General features: G+C 43.8%; 1 protein-coding gene across 11 annotated transcripts in view; it reads right to left on the bottom strand.

Annotated features, from left to right (window-relative positions):
- PCDH15 (protocadherin related 15) overlaps positions 1-13,733 on the bottom strand; it is a 597,589-nt gene that overhangs the window by 108,434 nt on the left and 475,422 nt on the right. For all 11 annotated transcript variants that reach the window (XR_011904016.1, XM_072339847.1, XM_072339849.1 and 8 more), the window contains one exon: positions 2,555-2,683. Coding sequence is in view for 10 of the 11 variants with exons in the window: in XM_072339847.1 (XP_072195948.1) it covers positions 2,555-2,683 (129 nt within the window). In the remaining variant the exon portion in view is untranslated. The remainder of the gene's footprint in view (positions 1-2,554; positions 2,684-13,733) is intronic.

Below are 13,733 nucleotides of genomic sequence, written 5' to 3' on the forward strand. Positions count from 1 at the left end.
GGGAATTTATCCAAGGCTTGGTTTTCTACTCGAGTAGTATAGTTCTATGACCAAGAGTAACCTTTTTCTTCTTTTTTTCTTAATGCGTTTCTCATTTTAAACTGAGTCACAGATAACAGAGGTATTAGGCACACTGCAATAAGACACGGCCTGTTTTCAGCATTGGAGCCTATTCATAGTGCCTTCATTTCAGGGAAAATCTAAGGCCCAGTGATAGTTGAGCACCTGATTACAGGTGAGCTGTTCACAGCCATGAGAGTCTCTAATTGATATTTGCAAACTTTGAAGCTGCTGCTACCCAAATGCATTTCATTCCGCTTCCCCACATCCCATGCACATAACATAATACTGGTAAGTGGTAGGCTGCAGAACGCTCATCATTCACACGCCGTCTCTTCAACATCAGGCTACTTTAGACTGCAACAGACAATAAGATGCTTTAATTCCATTTTCAAGTTCCTGATGCAAAGCTTTTAGTTCTCTGTTGGTCCCCTGTTGAGAACTTCACTCAGTAATTCTGCTCTTGTCTTGTTCGGAGATCCTGATGATCAGACATGACGGAGCAGCAATACACCTCTGACTAACCCCATTCAGACAGCACTGTAAAATAAAAGGGATCTGAAATACATCCACTACACTGTCAGCCTTATCCCTTCTAGCTTTTGTTCTTTTGATCTTCAGTGTGCTCTTGAAATCCCCACAGGCAGCGCTCCTGTCCCAGTGCCTTCATGAACTTCAGGTGGCAGACAAAGAGCCATTTGAACGGCAAAGAGCAAGGGCACTTCAGAGGGCCAGCACTGCCTCCCTGCCCCAAACAGGCCCACCTCTCTCCCACATCAAGTCCTTCATTACCCTCATTCTACGTCTCCTTGGGAAACTAAATCCTGACTGTTACCTAAGCTCTTCTGGGAGTCCCTTTTTAAGTCCAACTTAATTTACCCGCTAAAAACAGAGAGACATACGTGCGAGCATTTGATTTAACTGTTTCATATCAGAATTACACAAGGGTTGGAAGGGACCTCAAGAGAACATCAAGTCCAATCTATCCCCCCCTCCCCAAAGCAGATACCCTACAACAGGTCGCACAGGTAGGCATCCAGATGGGTCTTGAATGTCTCCATAAGAGATTCCACCGCCTCTCCTGGCAGCTTTTCCAGTGCTCTGTCACCATTACTGTAAAGAAGTTCTTCCGCATGTTAGCACAAACTTGCTATGTTCATGTCTTAGGCCATTAATCCTTGTCCTATTGCTACACACCGCCAGCAAGATCCTGGCCTCACCCATTTGCCTCCCACCTCCCTTTACATATTTATAAACATTTATCAAATCCCCTCTCAGCCTTCTTTTCCCCATGCAGAACAGACCCAGGTTACTCAGCCTTCCCTCAAACAGGAGATGCTCCAGGCACCTCATCATCTTCGTGGCCCTCTGCTGGACTTCTCCTATGAGATCCCTAGGTCCTCTGCCTAATGATCTGTAGGGGGATCTTAAATCTTAAGGCACAAATATTGTCAAAAGCATACTTCCACTGAACCACAGTAGGTATGGGAGAGGCTTCTAATGTACTGTGAAGGACATCGTAACAGAAGTGCCTCTTGTTTAAAGAAGAATCTTCCTAAACAACACGGCTACATCAAAAGGATAATCATCCTTACTTCGATAATCTTGTTGAAGCCAGAAAATAATTCTAAATGCCCAGATCACTCTTTTCTACATTGTCTGCATGAGTAGGAAACATTACAAACTACATCCAGTATTTCTGAACAAAGAGAAAGCGCTTTCCATCCGGAGGCTGAGAATTAGGACTGGTGATAAACATGAGAAAAAAACAACAAGATTATAGCCAGTTTCTATCATTCCACATGAAGGAACAAGCTACCAAAAGGTTCCATTAAATATTTTGATTTCAACACAACTTAGAATTTAAACTAATTTATCAGACAGAGGTTCTGTCGCAATGACATATTTTACTTTATAATTCCATCTAGACTAAAAATAAACTCAATACGATGTTTTAGAAGATTACTGTACCTTGAGGGCACCCAGGAAAAAACACAAAGTGGATACTTGGAAGTGTTTTAAAACATCACGTCCATACATTTGAGGATGCAAAATGAAAAATGACTATGTAAAATGAGCAATGAAAACGAAAATAACTTTGTGGAAACAGCCTCAAGCACAAGGATCATGATTTCCACACAAGCAAGGGTTCAAAACAGCCTTTGACGGGACTGGTATTTCAGCTTCGCGTAACAAAAGATAAGGTAAGAAATCTCTGGTCGTCATTCATGCTAAGAAAAGTTATGTCCCTTTAAAACTACAGCTGAGCTTGGGCAGCTTCAGAGCAGCACCTACCTTGAACGATACCGGATCAAAGAGCAAGCAGAACCTCTTCAGTACTAGTGCAAACCATACTGAAAGAGCCTACGTGGAACCTGAATTACTTCAAACACTTCAACGTGAGTTTTTCCAAAGCTGCCATCATTTCACTTTCTTTCCTGGTTGGCTGGAATGTTTGTGTAATAAACAATCTATACTGCACTTAACAACTTACCCTTACTTGACCAACAAAAGCATTGGCTTCCTCTTCCTGTACAGACAGGTTTTTAGGTAGAAACATATCAAAAACTGGCCCATTGTCATTTACATCCGTCACCACGATATTAACTGTAGCAGTTGAAGTCTGCAGAGAAAGATAAAATTATGAATGAACTACCATCTAATTTACCATTTCACGTATGACGACCGATCAGCAATTTTATTGCTGTGTATTCAATCCACCCAGTATAGAATCACAGGTAAACAGACGACCCATTTATTTCTGCATATTTTTTGATACAGGAGATGTTATTCGTTATACTTGGCTTAAAAGAAAAGAAAGGAAAAAGCCTATCTGATACATTTTGCCTAATGTGACATTTTAAGAGTTTCGGGATCTTTCATTCAGAAAACCAAATACGAGCAGTTGGAGAGTGAAATAACTTTCACTTCAGTTTGAGCTTCATTCATTTAAACACCGTGGTACCAAACATACATGCCTTTGTTTTATACCCTGTGTACGTAGCTACAGAAAAGCTGCAGCTAATAATACATGTTGCTGTGGCCTGTGACACTGGTTGCAAACAGAAGGAATGAGCAATCACTGCCATCCACCAAGGAAAAGAGAAGCACTTCTGGAAAGAAAAAACAGTAAGATGGAAATATTACACCAGGAAATCATTACTATTGCAAGAACAGAGAAACACCGGCATAGACAGCGCAATGATGCTCTATCCCCAAGATCAAGACTTATCAGCACCTGTCCTGCCCAGCAGAAGCCATTTTTTATATATGTTATTGTTTCAGGTAGCTGCTGTCCCCGGAGGAGGCACAGCCTATTCCTAAACCCAAATTACTAAGTCTGATGCTACCATTTTAACACTCTTTAAAGGAACCCTGATAGTTCTTCAGAGCTCACTGACATCTCTGGATTCTATCTGAAACATCTGCTGCCCTACCTCCCTCATGCTGAGCTATGGCTTCACAGGTCCATAACAAAAACAGAATTTCACCTCATTTTTATTACAGGGCATGCTCCTTGGTTTGCCACAGAGCAGCATGTACGTTGGCACTTGCAAAGGACAACTAATGCACTCAAAACCTACTCACTGTCTTAATAGTATGTGGTCATGCTTTCATTGCTGTGTCGCCAGTTCAATCTGGTAACTTACTCTCTGCAGGAGTGATCCAGGAACGGGTCAATCTCCTTCACCTTCCAAATCCTCAGCGTTGGCCAGCAGCCCAGTTGCAGGAATTGGAGTCAGCTGTCTTGTTCACACAGCTACGAATCTGGCTGTTGTGTTTGCATGGTGCCCTGTGCGCTACGCTGCAGCGTTACCTGTGCCAGCAGGCAGTGCTAGCAGTCCTCAATACCAGCACAGCAAAGCACAAACCCCGCACAAACATAAGCAGCACGAATAGTAACTGTGCACAATGCAGCTCTTCCAGAAAAAGGGTTGTTCTCTAATTCCCTGAGCAATGGCTAGTGCAGAAAACAGGACTGTTCCACAGTAGGCAACTCCAGTAACTACTTGGTGCATTAAAAGTAACTAAGTGAGGATACTGTGAAACGAACAAACCAAAACAGATGCTTTCAGGCTAGCTTCTTATATTGGCTTACGTTCAGTTGTTTGCTAATTGTTTCTGAAACTGCCATTCCCACGTTCAAGGTATGTAAGGAGAATGTACTTTGCAATTCATGCATCACTGTCAACACAAAACACACTCCGGAATGTTTGCTCTGATGATGCACAACGTGCAGTGAAGGTAAATTAATCTTCCTAAGCTTACTCGATTCCACAGAATAGAGAGTAATAAAAACTCTTATATTTAATAAACAGAGACAAACATGGCATGGGAAGTATTGGCTTAAGAAAGTACTTCTCATTTTTTACAAGAAATTTCTTTTTCCATTGCTGAGAATTTTAACAGCCTGCGTCTGATCATCTGTGGTATGTTCACTTCTGACAACACTGAATCAACCCACAGCAGCTCTGAGAACAGCTGCCAGAACACACATTTGCATTTAATAGCTTCTGAAGCAAGTGCTGAAAGCAAAATTACTGTTGTGATTTACCTACAGGTCTCACTTTTGTACTTGAGCGCGTGCTGTGGGGGTGCTCACACACTTATTTCAGATCAACCCAGCAACTTGTTATTAGGAACCCTTATAAGCCTTTTTCCTAAAGGACAGTGCTCTTCTAAACCCAAGTGACTCTCCACTCTGGAAGCAAGTTATTAATAGCATACCCCTGCAGGATTACTTCGTCTTGAGTCAAAAAAAAGGGCACTTCTATTCAAGTAATCTTGACACCCAGTCATGGTAATATTGGAAAATGACAGCTTACTGAAATGTGGCCTAAGTCTAGAAGGGGTCATCTGAATAAGCACTAAAACAGGCTCAGATTTCACACAGGACAAGAGGATGGAGACAGCAGGGAAGGTTAAACTCTGCTTAGCACAACGTGGATTTTAAGCTCAATTTTAAGATCCTCTTTAATATCTTTGTCAATGAGCACACACAGCCTCAAGTGATGTAAGTACAACAAGTCTCAAGTTTGCAGGTGACATCAAAGATAAAGCTCTTGCTTGTCTTTGCAATGCAGATACGCTGGGAAGAGCGCTCCCTGGGTAAGAACAGGAAGAATCACACTTCTGATACCTCTCTATCCTTAGATAGAGTTTACTTGACAAACAGAAAATGAAGCTCCTAGCCTGACTTCAGCATGTGGAGGGTGAACGGTTGGTTCCTTGAGTTATTCAGCAGGTAATTCTGTGACACAGAGTATGATGTACTAAAGAAGAGGGATTCCAGGTCCGTCTTAACACCCCAGAACAGAACAAAATGAAAAGATGAAAGAGCTTTGCCTGGCTCTAGAAGAAAAACAAAAGAAAGTCTGAAGCATTTCACAAGAAAGCAGAGGAGGAGACAGGAAGAGAGAGATTTCAAATGGTTCCCAACTCTTCTATTATCCATAGGCTTGGTATTTTTCAAACTGATTGCGTTTCTTAATCACCCTTCCTTACCTGCTTGCCAGCATGGCCATAGAGGATAGCTCCACTTATTGAGCCTCAAAGTTACATGTAAACTAAAGAAAAAAGCAGTATCACTGCAAAGGAGTATTATTTGAGATGCAAACTGGAAATATTATTTTATAATATTAAATATTATCTTTACCCTAAGCTAACAAAGGAACCAAAATGAGACCTTGCAATAACACCATTTCACATATATCCTATTTTTTTTGCACTGGTCACAATTTAGTTAACTTCTAAAAGGGGATCAGTGCAGAAAACGGATAAAATAGTGCCAACCTTTTAGGTGAAGCAGCTCTCAGTTGATTACCTGTATTTCTTTGAGGTGTGCAGAAAAGCTGTTCTGCCATTAACATCGGAAACTACAATAACCAGAGAAAATATATATGTATATATTTAAATTAACATTTTTATATACCCATTAGATGGCTCCAAAGTTTTGCTTAAGTTCTCTGCAAGCTGACATGCTGGTGTGAAATAGCCATTATTAAACAACTCAAATAAATTACAGTGTCTTACTCAAAACTTCAGCATGGAGCAATATTGGTAACATCACAATCATCTGTCCAATGTAAAAAGTCACCAGTAACACCAAAATCACACTGACTAAGTAATTATTGGTTTTAAAGTTATGTCTAGGGCTAGCCACAAGCTCTTTGTTGCTGGAAGAGAAAATAACAAAGCACGTACACTGTGGGTCGTACCCTTTGCAACAGCAGTCAAGGTAACTACCTTGCACACCAGCCAGTGTAGAATGGTGCCAGGGCACTGAATGCATGCTTTAGGGATGAGAAGTATGCCGCAGAGAGGATAAAAGTAAGCACACTGAGAATAGGTCACTCGATTTTGTATGGAGCTCAGTTTCCGTACCAATAAGGAAGCCTGTCATTTCTTGCCACCGTTCTCAACTGCAAGTGCCTGTGGCTGCCTGAGGTCACCCCCAGCGCCATGTGAACTGTGCTTTATTCTCCACGTGCCTGCTGTAACTTCTGCTAAGGGCAGCCCAAAGCAGACAGAAATGAGGATGCTTCTCTCGAGTCACCGCACTACTATTTCTAAGTTGGTAATTAAGAACCTTTAATTCTGCAAAGCCAGCTTTCTTGACTCACTAGTGGGGGGGAAAAAGATGGCTATATCACACATCTCAGAGCCTCGGGATGTGAGAGAAGGAATGTCTGTTCATTTACCATTTCTAATACTTCAGCACCAAATGCAGTACTTCACAAGCGCTGTAATGTATCCACAACCCACATTTCAGCTTCCGTGGCCTGCATATGACAGACTAATCTAAAGGCAACACTTTAGATTACCAGCAGCATGAAGCAGGATTTCTCTTGTGAGATTTGTGAAAAATTAACAAGAAAACGTGAAGAAAATATGTTTGAATAAAGTCAGCTGCAGCTAGGCTCTTTTAACTGTCCCTCTTCTTTCTCCCTCATGCTATCCTGTTGATTACAGTCTTCATAATGAAAGCAAACAGTGCCTCAAATTTCTTACAGTATTGGGTAAAGCTGCTGTGTTTTCCAGGGGATCCTAAAAGGGACAGCAGAACAGAAGCCTCTAAAGAAAGAAGAGTTGCTCCTCTAAACATCACAATGTATGTTTAATTGCCACTGGAAGTCTTAGCACAAACGTGGGTTGTTCCTCACAGTAACCATACAGAGATCTAATTCACAACTGGTTCTGCCAATGGATGCTCCTCACGCAAGTACCAAGATAACGCAGTTACAGAGATACATAAAAGCACCTTGACTCTTCTACGAAATATTTGATGGATGTGGTTTGGAAAGCAGAGCTGAAGTTATTACCAGAAATTCACGCGGGGGAAAAAGTGCTGCAGCTTCGTACCGGGCTCTTCCCATTTATTACTGTAGCAAACTGTGCTTACTTCTCTTTCATAATAACTGTAAGTCAAACAAGAGACCAGTGGCTGCAATTTATAGCTTTCTTAGGGCCAATAAAATAGTCCCTACATACATAATTCTTGCCTAAGCAATAAATGCATCATTTACATAGCCTCTGCAAATATCTTTTGTCCTAAGTACAGCAGACCCTGAGAAACGTTGCAGATGATACATTTGAAGATTTCACTTATGACTTATTTGCATGCTGCTATTTAGATCAAGATTGGGAATTGCTGAGAGCATTCTTTGCACGCTGCCATTTAGATCAAGATCGGGAATTGCTGAGAGCATTCTTGGCCTTGGAGAGGAAGCATTCTCAGCTCTGATGTCAAACAAGTTTATTAACTTAGACAAACTCTAAGACAAACGCTACCACCTCTAGATTTAACTAGTTTGCAAACAGTAAGATCTGAGTTACAGCCCAGGGCTTTATCTGATTAAAAAAGAAGCTGGAAATAATGCTTCTGTTCTATGTAACAGAATCTGTCTATATTATTCAGGAGAACTTCACTTATTATGTCTGATTTAACAGCTACTCTTCACAAAGCAGGAGAAATGGCTGCTCAGATCTGAAGTTACTGGGAGCGATAAGGACCAGCATAAAATACATGTGAATGGTGTACCAGGCAAACTGCTGTGGTGTCTTTGTGTAGCGCTCTGGGGAGAGTGGCAGCCTGAAGAACCACAATGCTACTAACTAAAGGTTAGTGGTAAAGGAGGATGGCAAAGCTAGAAAAATGGATGGGAAAATACGCAGAAGTGGTTATAGCCTCATTCACTGACCTGTTTGTGTGCAGAGAAGTTGTATGAAGACAACAAACAACATCATCCACCAGGCCACGAGGAAGGGGGGCCATGTTGTTCTTTTGCAGTCTGCTCCTATCAGCAAGCTGTGAGCCCCGGTTATTTTCAGACGCCCCAGTTATTTTCAGACCTTGTTTCCTTCCAGTGAATGGTATGAGAACTTGACAGGTGGCATCTACTGACTCTCTATATGCCTCTCCAAGTTATACAGAAGAAATGCCTAGCTGGACTGCAAGAAATTTAGGAGAGAGAACGGACTGAGGCTGCAAACAAAGAAGAGTACTGATCTGCTCCAAAGCACCTGAGAAGCACCTTGGTATCACAGGACTCAGGTATTACTGTTCCTATGGGATGAGCCAGCAGCAGCTTATATCCCAAGCTGTATGTGCACAGCCTAAGTGACTCAAATTTGGAGCATTCTGGATACACGTCATCCAACATAGCTGGAGGGTGATGTACAGATGTCTAACACAACCCTGTGATGTTACTAGGAAGTCTTAGAAGGCACCTCTTTCACTTAGCTAAGGTTTTCTGATATGAAGCACCTAAATAGTCAAGAAAACAGTGATTTTTCTTCAGCTACCATTTATGCAGTTAACATTAACATCATTGCAAGGGGAGTTCTTTGCAGAGGGAAGCATGGTATCGTTCACTTTCGTGAATTTAAGAGATACTAATTTCCTCCACTGCACCAAAAATTAACCTTAGTGTGTCACATTAAGCTAATTCTAAAGTTCTGCACTACAGACTCTTTTTTTTCCAGTTCCACTTCACTGATTACAGAAAAGTCAGCTAAGCAGAAACCTTTTAAAATACAAACCTTTGCATATATAAAATCTCTTCAATGAGTATTTACGGTAAGACCTGCGCATCCTTTATTCATAATGGACAAGGGAACTGGTGTGAAGCAGAGACAGATAATATAACAGAAAATTTACTGTAATTAATTAACTCCCTGTATGCAATTCAAGTGGTAAATCCTTGCCTAAATTACCTTGATCTAATGCTACCTGTTGGTGTTCCAGGCAACGTAATTAATCCAAATGTCATGGGAGATGGATGCTCTAAATAATTAGCGATCCTCTTCCATGACTAAAATATCAAAGTACAGCTTTCACAAAACACTCGCTGCACTGAAATAAGACTACTTACGTATCCCTCAGTGACTGAATGCCCACCTGAAATGTTGGACTGCTCTGACCAAGGAAAAGAAGCAGAAAGGTAGAATAGTGCTTGGTGTCTTTGCCTATACCGGAGCATCCCAAGGCCCTGGCAGCAGACTGTTAGGATAAGTCTTCTAAAATGTCAATTCAACAACTTGGAAAGAAAAGATGGACAACAGGTTTTTCTGGTCTTCCAATATAGATTAGTGGTGTGTTGGCTAAGAAACATTGTGGGAAAACAGGACAAGTAAAGCTGAGTCTTCTGTGACACACAGGAGGATCTGAGCAATGAATGAATGAGATGCTATGTAGACACACCATTATTGCCAGCTCCCTACTGGCTTTGTGAACAGGGCACCCAGCTGCTGTGTTCTGCAGGACCTGAGTAGTCAAAATCAAGCACAGGGGTATAGTGCTGGATATTTCCACGACTGGTCATTTGTATTCAAAGCTTTAAATTCTGCTTAAATCATATAGCACACATTAACATAATAGCAGAGCTTCCTGTATTATATAAATGAATCAACACACACGCTCGTCTGAGCCAAAAGCAAAGAACATGGAAAACTTCCTTCTTCACCCAAAAGTCATGCATACATTTTATTTTTAGCTACTCCATGAAACGTGGAGACATAAATTCTTGCCTTGACTTCCCATCCAAACACACCACAGATCGGTACAACTGTTTAACATTCACAGAATCACAGAATCACAGAATCACAGAATTATAGGGGTTGGAAGGGACCTCTAGAGATCATCGAGTCCAACCCCCCTGCCAAAGCAGGCTCCCTACACCACGTCGCACAGGTAGGCGTCCAGGCGGGTCTTGAATATCTCCAGAGAAGGAGACTCCACCACCTCCCTGGGCAACCTGTTCCAGTGCTCCGTCACCCTCACCGTAAAGAAGTTCTTGCGCACATTCGTGCGGAACTTCCTATGCTGGAGTTTCAGCCCATTGCCCCTAGTCCTGTCCCCACACACTACTGAAAAGAGACCAGCCTCGCCACTATAGCTCCCACACCTCAGGTATTTATAAACCTGGATCAAGTCCCCTCTCAGCCTTCTTTTCTCAAGGCTAAACAGACCCAGTTCCCTAAGTCGCTCCTCGTAGGGGAGATGGTCCAGGCCCTTCACCATCTTTGTGGCCCTCCGTTGGACTCTTTCCAAGAGATCCCTGTCTTTTTTGTACTGGGGAGCCCAGAACTGGACACAGTATTCCAGATGAGGCCTCACCAGGGCAGAGTAGAGGGGGAGGATCACCTCCCTTGACCTGCTGGCTACGCTCTTTTTAATGCACCCCAGAATGCCATTGGCCTTTTTGGCTACAAGGGCACACTGCTGGCTCATGGCCAACCTGTCGTCCACCAGGACGCCCAGGTCCCTCTCAGCAGAGCTCCTCTCCAGCAGGTCTTCCCCCAACCTGTACTGGTGTATGCAATTATTTCTACCGAGATGCAAGACTCTACACTTGCTTATGTTAAACCTCATCCGGTTTCTTACTGCCCAGCTCTCCAGCCTGTCCAGGTCTCTCTGAATGGCCGCACAGCCTTCAGGCGTGTCAGCCAATCCTCCCAGCTTCGTGTCATCAGCAAACTTGCTGAGGGTGGCCACTATCCCCTCATCAAGGTCGTTGATGAAGATGTTGAACAAGACTGGACCCAGCACAGACCCCTGGGGGACACCACTAGTCACAGGCCTCCAGCCAGACACCGCACCGCCAACGACAACCCTCTGCACTCTGCCAGTCAGCCAATTCTCGATCCACTTCACCGTCCACTCATCTATCCCATACTTCCTCAGCTTTGTTATAAGGATGTCATGGGGGACCGTATCAAAAGCCTTACTGAAATCAAGGTAGACTACATCTACCGCTCTCCCCCCGTCCACCCAGCTAGTGACATCTTCATAAAAGGCCACCAGGTTGGTCGAGCACGACCTCCCCTTGGTGAACCCATGCTGAGTACTCCTGATGACCTCCTTTTCTCCCAGTTGTCTGGAGATGGCATCCAGCACAAGCTGTTCCATCACCTTCCCTGGGACAGAGGTGAGGCTGACTGGCCTATAATTACCCGGGTCATCCTTCTTGCCCTTTTTGAAGACTGGGGTGACATTGGCCATCCTCCAGTCTTCAGGCACCTCCCCAGTTCTCCAAGACCTTTGAAAAATTACAGAGAGCGGCTTAGCAATAACCTCCGCCAGCTCTCTCAGCACCCGCGGGTGCACCCCATCAGGTCCCATGGATTTATGGACATTAATGTTTCCTAAGCACTCACGGACCACCTCTTCCCTGACTAAAGGGAAATCTCCCATTCCCCAGATTCTCTCATCAACCACAGGGGACTGGGATTCCTGGGGGAGAGCCCTTTCACTAAAGACAGAGGCAAAGAAGGCGTTCAGTATTTCCGCCTTCTCAGCATCCCCCGTTACCAGAACAGCCCCCTCACTTAGTATGGGGCCCACATTCTCCCTAGCCTTCCTTTTGCTGTTAATGTACTTAAAAAACCCTTTTTTATTATCCTTTATCTCCTTAGCTAGATTCAGCTCCAGGTGGGCTTTAGCCTTCCTGGTCGCATCTCGGCAGTCCCTGACTACATTCTTATATTGTTCCCAAGTGGCCAGACCCTTTTTCCACATATTGTGTACTTTCTTCTTTCTGCGGAGCTTGCACATGAGTTCCTTACTCATCCACGCAGGTCTCCTGGCACCTTTTCCTGACTTTTTAGTTACAGGGACGCACCGATCCTGAGCCTGGAAGAGGAGCCGTTTGAATGCTAGCCAGCTCTCACAGGCCCCCTTGCCTTCTAGCACCCTGGCCCACGGGATGGCCCCAAGTAAGTCCCGGAGGAGATCAAAGTTGGCTCTCCTGAAGTCCAGGGTAGCAATCCTACTTTTTGTTTTGCTTCCTCCGCTCAGGATCTCGAACTCCACCATCTCATGGTCGCTACAACCCAAGTTACCCCCGACTTTTACTTCCTTAACGAGTCCTTCCTTGTTGGTGAGAATAAGGTCCAGCAGCACCCCGCCCCGCGTCGGTACCTCGACCATCTGCATTAGAAAGTTATCTTCAATACACTGCAAGAATTGTCTGGACCGCGCATGCTTGGCCATATTGGTCGTCCAGCAAATATCTGGATAATTGAAATCCCCCAAAAGTACCAACGCCCGGGAGCGTGATGCTACTTCCAGTTGGCTACGGAAGGCCTCATCAACCTCCTCTTCCTGATCAGGAGGCCTGTAGTACACACCCACTACAGTGTCCCCCTTACCAGCCTGGCCCTTGATTCTCACCCACAAGCTCTCGACTGCTACATCACTCTCCCCCAGGTGGAGTTCAATACATTCTAACTGCTCTCTCACATAAAGAGCAACTCCACCACCCCGCCTTGCTAGCCGATCTTTCCTAAAAAGGACATAGCCCTCCATGACAACATTCCAGTCATGCGAACTGTCCCACCACGTCTCTGTGATCGCAATGAGATCATAGCCATGCGATCGCACACAAAACTCCAATTCTTCCTGTTTATTCCCCATGCTTCGCGCATTAGTATACAGGCACTTGAGAGAAGGAGCATCTCCCCACCTCTCTCCATGCCTTTGAACCCCTTTGTCAGCACCCAACACGCTCTGCTTTAAGCCTTGAACTGCCACCTCAGACCCAGCGGCCCTCATTTTGTCCCCTTCCCCCTTCGCACCTAGTTTAAACACCTGTCAATTAGTCCTGACAGTTCCTCGGCTAGAACCCTCCTACCCCTTGGAGACAGGCCGCTTCATTCTTTTCATTCACCTGTCATTCTTCTGCCCATCTACAACTCTGCCCTATTGCTAAGGAAAAAAGAAGCAAAAAAGTATTTTCCTGACTACTCAGCTAATGCATCCTTAATTGTTTGTCAGACTGCAGCATTAACGTCAAGAGGTGGCAGGCTGTGGTATTCCAAGGTCAGAGTAAAACCACCAGCCTGTTAATGCTCTAGGTTATCAATCAGAGCAACAATAACTTTGGAAGCACAGTCCAGCATTTTAAGCAATCCAGAGCATTATAAGGCATGTAAAGCGATGAAATGGTGTCAGCCAGGCCACATGGCTAAATGGAAAGTCATCTCGCTTTGTGGAGGCGTAAATAATTTTGATGGAATGAGCAGTCCCTAAAAGTCAAAAGGTGGCGTGTGAGGACAAGACTGTCACCAAACAACATTAAACAGCTAAATAAACCTTGGGGCTTAGAATACAGAAACCTCAGCAACTTAGTGTCATAACAACGTGGTTAAAAGTCTCTTAGAACCTTTAATAA

Source organism: Excalfactoria chinensis, chromosome 6, assembly GCF_039878825.1.
Source record: "Excalfactoria chinensis isolate bCotChi1 chromosome 6, bCotChi1.hap2, whole genome shotgun sequence".
Lineage (NCBI taxonomy): Eukaryota > Metazoa > Chordata > Aves > Galliformes > Phasianidae > Excalfactoria > Excalfactoria chinensis.